The 11,331-nt window shown below is 34.2% G+C and overlaps 2 protein-coding genes across 2 annotated transcripts; both read left to right on the top strand.

The window, feature by feature from the left end:
* Positions 1–832: 832 nt before the first annotated feature.
* Positions 833–3,956, top strand: LOTGIDRAFT_233804 (hypothetical protein; the record flags this gene model as incomplete). The annotated part of the gene is made up of 5 exons (XM_009060693.1): positions 833–964; positions 1,574–1,645; positions 2,562–2,663; positions 3,060–3,185; positions 3,523–3,956. 5 exons carry the CDS (start codon positions 833–835, stop codon positions 3,712–3,714), a joined length of 624 nt encoding a protein of 207 aa, XP_009058941.1. The 3' UTR covers positions 3,715–3,956.
* A 6,105-nt stretch (positions 3,957–10,061) lies between these two features.
* On the top strand, positions 10,062–10,727 carry LOTGIDRAFT_164186 (hypothetical protein; the record flags this gene model as incomplete). The annotated part of the gene is made up of 1 exon (XM_009060692.1): positions 10,062–10,727. One exon carries the CDS (start codon positions 10,062–10,064, stop codon positions 10,725–10,727), a length of 666 nt encoding a protein of 221 aa, XP_009058940.1.
* Positions 10,728–11,331: the final 604 nt, after the last annotated feature.

The raw sequence follows: 11,331 nt of genomic DNA, 5'->3' as shown, positions 1-11,331 counted from the left end.
TTAAGGGGGGGGGGGGGGGGGGGGATTTGGCTCAATCACTCACTGCAAATGCATAAAATGATATACAGCACTTAAGAAAAATGGGATAAATTCTTCTGAGGTTGGTTCGAATTGAGACAGCACAATGGATTCAAGCTTCTTATCTCTCGATAGATCCAAACAAAAGAGAGATAATATTGATGCAAACTGCATTTCTCTTATTGCAAACTAGATAACGTTTCACAATCGGGAAAGGAAAGGGTATGAGTGTAAAATCCCCTCATGTCAGTTTTCTGTTGCCTGTCCCAAAGGGGGTAATGTTGTAATTACAGAGGGTAATGAGGCGATTTGTATTTTGGTATAAATTGGACAATATCATTTCATATCAAGTTGTTCTCCACAATTGAGGCATCCGTCTTCATTAGCCCACATGGTGCAGCAAAGTAGGACATAAAACTCCATTCATTTCATTTCATTTCTATTCAGTCAGGCTATATATTCTCAGACATGCACATGATTGCCTAAGGAGAATCACGAAATAGTAAGGGAAGGGAGGTAATGTCATGAAAGTGAAAGAAAGAAGTTGAAAACCCCTTCGGCCATGATAATTTGACAGAACTTATATTACGTGATTTTGTATGTGTGTAGTTTATAACTTTTGTATGTATGTTTTTAATTTCTGTAAGTGTGTATTTTATAATTACTATATGTGTAGTTTAGGAGGATACCAGAGAAGATTTGCCTCTGGCAAACTGGTTTTCCTGTCAAATAAAGTATTATTATCATTCTGCAACTTGATAATCAAAGCTATCGATAGTACTGAATAACCGAGACTTCACTTCCGACATAAACAATGGAGAACGAAACGACGAATCACGAGAATAATTCAAGTCATGAGACAGAAATACAAGCTACAGTGGAGCAGTTAGTTCAGGAAATAGCCGAAGATTACAGAAACTATCTGAATTTTGATATAACGAAAGAAGTAAGTGATTATTTGATGTAAGGTGAGAAGTCCAACGATCACCTGCTAAAAGGGAGGTAACAAGACTACAAGGCTACAGACAACTATTGTTTTTGTATTCAGATGAACACCGGTTTTTAAGAAAAATAAACTTGGATTTAAACTAGTTACATTACACAGGTTATCGGATTGTTTAATTATTAAAATTTTGTACAATTCAGCTTTATTAACTAATCAAAATACTTTTATTTCTCAAACTTTGATTTTCTGAGGTTAGTAGACCTATTATATATAAAACAAGTCCAAGAATTGTATGAAGGGAGGTAACTGCAATTAAAGACTACAGACTACAACTGAGTGTGTTGTCTGCATTTAATTATTTTGTATACTTTCAAAGAAGAATTTGACATTTGTTTCCTCCACAGTTCAATGAAATTTAATTAAAAATTATAACAAAAAGTCACTTTTACTTTACAGTTCCCATTTGATGATTGTGGGTCCTGTAAATTGGTACAGATTAGTCATATTCTTTTCAATGATACATGTAATATATTTGGTACAATGACTGTGATGACTGTATCATTTTGAATTTTTCACATCTGAGCAAGTATATTTGGTTATACATTACAGCAATCTAAATATTATGAAAGTATCGAAGGCATGTTGACTAAACTGGAAGAATTTTGTGGACTGGTCGACTTGGTAAGTATGTGATAGGGTGTATTTTTAAAGAAACTTGGTTGTTTTATTTATTTGTTATCTTCTCTAAATACACCACTACTGTTTTTATAAACACCTAATTACATTAAACTGGCCTTATACTATTAACTAATTATTGCCCTCTCTTAGTCTCTTTAACTGATCTCACTGGACCTAGTCACCTTCTGTCATTGGCCAACTGAGTGAGTTTTTAGTGAGTTTCATCACCTGTCCAGTCAGAAACTTTACTTTTACCTATGTCTTTAAAGAAGAAGGAAGTATATTTCAACCTCCTTAAAATACTGAATATCTACTTCTTCTTTATTCTTTTTCATCACCAGTTATTGTCTTCTAATAACTTCACAGGTTTAGTTATAGACAGATATAGTTATACATTTTTCAACAGCTTTATATAAAACCCCATCTTTGGAGTTTTATTATTAAAGTTATGAACTGAGAATATCGTTTTTGATATAACTAAACTAGCCTGGCTAAAACTAGTATTTCAATTTCATTTTTCACCCTTTTCACAGATTGTATAAGAAATTTATAAAAGATTTTCTGGCTTTTTTTATGAACCTAAGGTCCTTATAGAATTAATTTGGACAAACATACAACATCTAAGTATAGGTTAGAAATTGGTTTTGAATTTGTTGGGACAGAAGGTGGGTGGTTCGAAGAAAGTAGTCCCAGTCGTGGTATGACTAATATTTCAGTTGGTTATACCACGCCGAAGATCAAAGAAGTTATGGTCTAAATAACATTTAACAAATTCTGACATCACTATAGCAGTAAGAATTTGACAAAAAAGCCTGTAATTTCTCCCTGTTCCAGCAGCATGTCTCTCTTCCCTCATTGTACACAGCATGGTGTAGCTCATCTAGTTCATTATTGCAGTCAGTATTTTTTCCTTTTCCAGATTCGAAGTGATACCAACTTATGTTTAAATACAACTTTACCTAAAATACAGGAGAAGTGTATTGAGATGAGGCATGTGTTTGATAGGATTAATAAATTAGTGGTAGGTAGAATGAATATATCAGTTGGCAAATAGATATTAATAACCATGTGAACTCTCTTCAAGAGCTAATAACATTAGCAGATAACTGTAGTTTTGTCATCAAAATAGTTGATCAAATACATGGCCATAATATAATTCGTTTTCAATAAATATTATTATACAAGCTCTCTTAATTTGATGACAAGTTGACAAACCTTATTAACAAATAGATATTATTAACTATGTGGACTCTCTGAAAGGAATATAGAGTTGAGAGACATAAACTATTTTCGTACTGTAGTATGATTTTGTTTGTTGTCTTCTTACTCCTGTTTTAGTGAGTTTCCATTCTTTGGTCACAAGTCCTATTTTAGAAAATGTAGGCTGACAAACTGTTAATGTTGTGTTTGTTTACAGCAATTTGTAGAAGTAGTTAAAAGAGATGTAAATATTATAGAAGAGAAGGTAACTCAAGCTGAGAAAGATGTAGGTGATTCTATAGGATCAGGTTTAATCAAGAAACTTTCCTCTATAGTAGGATCTGTAAGTTTAATTCTTATTTTATTTCTACTCTCTCTCACCCTAGTCATTTCACAGTATATTGAATTTTACCCACTCAGAAGAAAAAGGTTGTACCCCCAGATTCATACATTTACTCCTTGAAATATTTGTCATAAAACATCAAATTGACCACAGACCCTTCATCAGATGTTTGTACCTATTGTTCCATAGTGTTTCCACATGTCGAATATCAAACATAACATCCCCCCATTCGACCTTGCCCCTTATTTGTACCCCCAGTCTCAAGAGTCACTAGTAAATTAGACAATGAAATAAATTCCAACTAGAACTAAATGTATCTTTATTATGTTAATTTCAGAAGAAATCCAAGGAAAAGAAGAAAGTTGAATATGAAGAACCATTGATATTTAACACTGATCAGTACTTTCCTAAAAATAGTCAGACATTACTGGTTGAGCAGCCTGATATAGTTAACCCTTCACCTACACCTGATATAGCTAACCCTTCAGCTTCAAGTCAAACAGATCAACCCTCCTCTACAACTAGCTGATGACCAGGCTTGACACGATATTGTAGTTTTGTCACCTGTTAAAGCAGATATTTGCATAGTGAGATTTGACACAAATATAATTATTGTAACTTCAAGAGATATTGTCGTGTAAATATCTGCTTTACCAGCTGATAAAGATGTTTATAGCATTCCATTCTATAGAAACAGTTATTATAATTGCTTGTTACTTTACCTTGTTATTGTTGTTATTTGTAAGATATATTAATATCATTAATCAATGTAGCTGGTTTCATTCATTCGTGAATTATCCACTCCAACCGTCTTCTATGCCTAAGTCACTATCCCACAAACAAAGAGAATGTCTGATTTTAATTGGTACAGTGTCTGTGTTTATAGATTAAACTGATGTATTGTCTAACATATTTGAGCGCATTCAAAACTTAAAAACTAACACTCAACTGTCCTTGTGTTTCTAAGTATTTTACAGCTGGTATGTATCAATCGAAACTTAAATCATCTATAATAGCCATTTGGTTAGTAGAAAGACTCCAAATTGGAGTTGATGACGCGATATTTTTTGTAATTATCTGATTTGGTTGATTAAGATGTGACCTATGAACTTTCCAAGGAGGAACATTTTGAAAGACAGTTATATTAGTTTACTCTTTTCTTGGCGTTCACCTGTCGATAATAGAAATCCGTACAAGCAAGACAATTTCGTCAATCAAAAATCTCGTCCAAAGAAAGGCAATATTGGGAGTAAAAGTAGTTTAGTCGTGGACTCTGTTTCGAAAAGAGACATCGTCTGCTTTGCACGCGACATCCGCCACTATTATAATAGTTAAAATCACGTATGCCTGACCAAACAAATAAGTCAAAATACTGGATAAATAAGATTCGAACGGTTGAACGTTTGATTTGATTTCAACCCCTTGAAAGGTATATTTTTACCATATGTCATACATCTCAGTCTGTACCATTCTCCACATTATTTTACATTTGATTACATCATTATTCTGACTTTTATTACTCTTAAAATTGTTATCTCTTCTTATAATTTCCACCATTTCTTGATCTCTGAGTCTGAGCTATAGCATTTACTTCTTCATTATTTTGTTCTTTCACCAATTCATGGTTCGTTGCCATTTCTTATCATGTGAAGACGATATAAAAATACAATAATATTACTAATCATGAAAGAATTGCAGAGGATTGTATAATAATGATCTTGATTCATATCGAAACTATGTAATTTAAGTTCACTATAATACAGTGTATAGAAATATTCACTATAATACAGTGTATAGAAAATATTTACAATAAAATTTGGTCATATGTTTCAATACTATTGTTAGTAAGGAGGGTGCATATTTAGATTGCTGTAATATAATATTTATTGACTATACCCGTCAGCTATCCAATTTTCAACTATAATACAGTTTGGCAACACGTTACTACAGTTCCCCGGTATTAATATTCATTATAATACAATGTAAAGAAAACGTTTAGAAAAAAAAAATTGTTTCAATACTATTGTTGATAAGGAAGGTGCAGAACGAGAACGTGCTTAGACTATACCCGTCAGCATTCCAATTTTCAACTGGCTTAGAGTGCATCAGCTGGCTAGCTGCAGCCTTGAGCAGAAAAAGAATCGTAGGCTTTCAATACAAATTGCTAAATTGGTTGCAAAGGAATTTATTAACTTAAAAGACCAATGCTGAATTACAACATTTTAATCCAGTTCAAGAAAAAAATCTACAAGTGGAAAGTTTTTCTTAAATGAGATTCATATTTCTAGAATTACAGACGATATTAATTCCTAAATACTTAACAATGTGAAAACCTTCTTTCAACATACATGTCCATGCTTCAAACCAAAATGCAAAAGTAACTAAATTAGGTTTTAAGAAATACAATTTTAAAATAGTCTTTAGCTGAGTATATCTGGATCTCACAATATCTGAACAGCAATTTAACTTCACTCACCCGGCAAAGAATTACAAGTCATGGTAATACTTGATGTTGTCGTGAATAAAGAAAATCATGTTCATAATCAGAGCAACAAGTGAACTTCGTTTAGCATCAAAATTAAACCTGTGATGGAAAACATTGTTTCCACTGGTTCACTTTGTGAAGGGATTCAGTGAGTGAGAATTTGGAATGGTTGTTGTCATATTTATCAGAAGACGTGACACCTGGCGAGCGCCGGTGGAAGAAACACGACGGCAGCTGGCTGGCTTAATAAGCAGACCATCGGCGGCTTGTAGCAGTAATAGCTGGCGGCTTGATATGCAGACCGGCCGCGGCCTGTGGCTGTAATAGTGGCTTGGCCGGCGGCTCACGGGTATAGCTATGACTAGATTCATAGTAATTTAGTAAAATGCTCTGATATTAAACTGACACAGTACTGATAACTGTTAGGAGCCCACCTCTTATCCGGTGAAATTCACTCGACATCCTGAACGTCTAGCTACCCCCAACATTTTGTACAAATCAGTAAATTAAATACTAGTTTATTCTTCAATCAGACCATCTGAATCTAGCATACAGTAGCTAACATCTAGAAAAAAAACAGAATCTTATTGACTGTCAAATGAAAACTATAATAACTGAATAATCACAGAGAGAATCTAATGATACCGTCAAATCAGACCAACTGTAATAACTGAATAATCTCAGAGAGAATCTAATGATACCGTCAAATCAGACCAACTGTAATAACTGAATAATCTCAGAGAGAATCTAATGATACCGTCAAATCAGACCAACTGTAATAACTGAATAAACTCAGAGACAATCTAATGATACCGTCAAATCAGACCAACTATAATAACTGAATAAACTCAGAGACAATCTAAATGATACTGTCAAATCAGACCAACTATAATAACTGAATAATCTCAGAGATAATCTAATGATACCGTCAAATCAGACCAACTATAATAACTGAATAATCTCAGAGAGAATCTAATGATACCGTCAAATCAGACCAACTGTAATAACTGAATAATCTCAGAGACAATCTAATGATACCGTCAAATCAGACCAACTATAATAACTGAATAAACTCAGAGACAATCTAATGATACCGTCAAATCAGACCAACTATAATAACTGAATAATCTCAGAGAGAATCTAATGATACCGTCAAATCAGACCAACTATAATAACTGAATAAACTCAGAGACAATCTAATGATACCGTCAAATCAGACCAACTATAATAACTGAATAAACTCAGAGACAATCTAATGATACCGTCAAATCAGACCAACTATAATAACTGAATAAACTCCGAGACAATCTAATGATACCGTCAAATCAGACCAACTATAATAACTGAATAAACTCAGAGACAATCTAATGATACCGTCAAATCAGACCAACTATAATAACTGAATAAACTCAGAGACAATCTAATGATACCGTCAAATCAGACCAACTATAATAACTGAATAAACTCAGAGACAATCTAATGATACCGTCAAATCAGACCAACTATAATAACTGAATAAACTCAGAGACAATCTAATGATACCGTCAAATCAGACCAACTATAATAACTGAATAAACTCAGAGACAATCTAATGATACCGTCAAATATCTCAGAGATAATCTAACGATACCGTCAAATCAGACCAACTGTAATAACTGAATAATCTCAGAGATAATCTAATGATACTGTCAAATCAGACTAACTATAATAACTGAATAATCTCAGAGACAATCTAATGATACTGTCAAATCAGACTAACTATAATAACTGAATAATCTCAGAGACAATCTAATGATACTGTCAAATCAGACCAACTATAATAACTGAATAATCTCAGAGAGAATCTAATGATACCGTCAAATCAGACCAACTGTAATAACTGAATAATCTCAGAGATAATCTAATGATACTGTCAAATCAGACCAACTGTAATAACTGAATAATCTCAGAGAGAATCTAATGATACCGTCAAATCAGACCAACTGTAATAACTGAATAATCTCAGAGAGAATCTAATGATACCGTCAAATCAGACCAACTGTAATAACTGAATAATCTCAGAGAGAATCTAATGATACCGTCAAATCAGACCAACTGTAATAACTGAATAATCTCAGAGAGAATCTAATGATACTGTCCAATCGGACTAACTATAATAACTGGATAATCTCAGAGAGAATCTAATGATACCGTCAAATCAGACCAACTGTAATAACTGAATAATCTCAGAGATAATCTAATGATACTGTCAAATCAGACCAACTGTAATAACTGAATAATCTCAGAGAGAATCTAATGATACCGTCAAATCAGACCAACTGTAATAACTGAATAATCTCAGAGAGAATCTAACGATACCGTCAAATCAGACCAACTGTAATAACTGAATAATCTCAGAGAGAATCTAATGATACCGTCAAATCAGACCAACTGTAATAACTGAATAATCTCAGAGAGAATCTAATGATACTGTCCAATCGGACTAACTATAATAACTGGATAATCTCAGAGATAATCTAATGATACTGTCAAATCAGACCAACTATAATAACTGAATAATCTCAGAGATAATCTAATGATACTGTCAAATCAGACCAACTATAATAACTGAATAATCTCAGAGATAATCTAATGATACTGTCAAATCAGACTAACTATAATAACTGAATAATCTCAGAGAGAATCTAATGATACTGTCAAATCAGACCAACTGTAATAACTGAATAATCTCAGAGATAATCTAATGATACTGTCCAATCAGACCAACTATAATAACTGAATAATCTCAGAGATAATCTAATGATACCGTCAAATCAGACCAACTATAATAACTGCATAATCTCAGAGATAATCTAATGATACTGTCAAATCAGACTAACTATAATAACTGAATAATCTCAGAGATAATCTAATGATACTGTCAAATCAGACCAACTGTAATAACTGAATAATCTCAGAGAGAATCTAATGATACTGTCAAATCAGACCAACTGTAATAACTGAATAATCTCAGAGAGAATCTAATGATACTGTCAAATCAGACCAACTATAATAACTGAATAATCTCAGAGATAATCTAATGATACTGTCAAATCAGACTAACTATAATAACTGAATAATCTCAGAGAGAATCTAATGATACCGTCAAATCAGACTAACTATAATAACTGAATAATCTCAGAGACAATCTAATGATACTGTCCAATCAGACTAACTATAATAACTGAATAATCTCAGAGATAATCTAATGATACCGTCAAATCAGACCAACTATAATAACTGAATAATCTCAGAGAGAATCTAATGATACCGTCAAATCAGACCAACTGTAATAACTGAATAATCTCAGAGAGAATCTAATGATACCGTCAAATTAGACCAACTGTAATAACTGAATAATCTCAGAGATAATCTAATGATACCGTCAAATCAGACCAACTGTAATAACTGAATAATCTCAGAGAGAATCTAATGATACCGTCAAATCAGACCAACTGTAATAACTGAATAATCTCAGAGATAATCTAATGATACTGTCAAATCAGACTAACTATAATAACTGAATAATCTCAGAGATAATCTAATGATACTGTCCAATCAGACCAACTGTAATAACTGAATAATCTCAGAGATAATCTAATGATACCGTCAAATCAGACCAACTATAATAACTGAATAAACTCAGAGATAATCTAATAATACTGTCAAATCAGACCAACTGACGGTTGTAAAATTTGTAATTTTAAATGACTTTTCTCGCGTTTTGTTCATTTTTTAGTCGCAAATGGTCGCAATTAGCACAATAACGAATTTCTGTAGTACCAAACTATCCTGTCTAACGAGCTAGCAGCTTGTTATATATTTGTCATAGGCCCATTTCATGTAATGTATCCGAGATCTTGAAATTTCCAACTGGGGCATGCAGCAACTCACTTTCTGCACACAGACATCAGACCTCGATACCAGACAATAAACCTAGGAATGGTTTACAGACCGTGATACCAGGTCATAAACCTGGGGGTGGTTTACAAGCCGTAATACCAGGCAATAAACCTGGGGATGGTTTACAAGTCGTAATACCAGACAATAAACCTGGGGATGGTTTACAGACTGTGATACCAGACAATAAACCTTGGGGTGGATTTACCGACCGTGATACCAGGTAAAAAAAAACTGGGGATGGTTCACAGACCATGATACCAGGTCATAAACCTGGGGGTGGTTTACAAGCCGTAATACCAGGCAATAAACCTGGGGATGGTTTACAAGTCGTAATACCAGACAATAAACCTGGGGATGGTTTACAGACTGTGATACCAGACAATAAACCTTGGGGTGGATTTACCGACCGTGATACCAGGTAAAAAAAAACTGGGGATGGTTCACAGACCATGATACCAGGTAATAAACCTGGAGATGGTTTACAGACTGTGATACCAGACAATAAACCTGGGGGTGGTTTACAAGCCGTGATACTAGGCAATAAACCTGGGGATGGTTTACAGACCGCGATACCAGACTATAAACCTGGGGATGGTTTACAGATTGTGATACCAGATAATAAACCTGGAGATGGTTTACAGTCTGTAATACCAGACTATAAACCTAGGGATGGTTTACAGACCGCGATACCAGACTATAAACCTAGGGATGGTTTACAGACCGCGATACCAGACTATAAACCTAGGGATGGTTTACAGACTGTGATACCAGACAATAAACCTGGAGATGGTTTACAGACTGTGATACCAGACTATAAACCTAGGGATGGTTTACAGACTGTGATACCAGACAATAAACCTGGAGATGGTTTACAGACTGTGATACCAGACTATAAACCTAGGGATGGTTTACAAGCCGTGATACTAGGTAATAAACCTCGGGGTGGTTTACAGACCGCGATACCAGACAATAAACCTCGGGATGGTTTACAGACAGTGATACCAGACTATGATCTAAATCTATGTAGCAATCAAATACGGGTTTCAATTGAACTAAGTCTAATAACTGTCAAAAAATCTTCTTTTTTTCTCGCGAAGTTAATGTACCGTAATTGAAAAGATAAAAAGTAAAAAACATCACAACAATCACCCTATAAACACCCAGACAACTCAAAGAGCCAAATTAGTTGACACGTTTTCCCAACAGAACGATTGTCGCATCTCCCAAGTTCTGTATCAGCAAAGGTTGTTCCACGTTTTCGAAAATGTCTTCAGTAGTGGTATTTTGGTGCCATGATTTGGTGTGCGAGGTCAAGACGTTGACGAAGTGGTAAGAACCGAGCAATTTTTGAAAAGTAAACTATAAATTTCTGAACTTTGTAATTAGAAGGTTGACTGTATGATTTAAGAAAGAAGTATTTCCTAAATGTGTAAAGTGGAAATATGTTATTTTTTTAAAGTCAACGCCTCGTTTTCAAGTTTGACTTCATTAATACTTTTGACAACTATTCCCCTCTATAGTCGCAAGCCCGATGTCCTTTTTGGTGACACTCGTTTTTCTGCTTCTTCTCGGATCTTTTTCTCTTCCTTTCGGAATTGGCATTTTGGGACCCAATACCCGATCGTTTTACAGGTCACTTGGTCGAAATCTTAGCGGGAATCAGTTTTAGATTAAGCTTGCCAATGTATGGCCAGGTTTACAATGTGCAGTATGGCCAGG

The sequence above is a fragment of the Lottia gigantea genome, assembly GCF_000327385.1.
Source record: "Lottia gigantea unplaced genomic scaffold LOTGIsca_44, whole genome shotgun sequence".
In the NCBI taxonomy this organism is placed as follows: Eukaryota; Metazoa; Mollusca; class Gastropoda; family Lottiidae; genus Lottia; species Lottia gigantea.
This window is presented reverse-complemented; position numbering and strand designations above follow the sequence as displayed.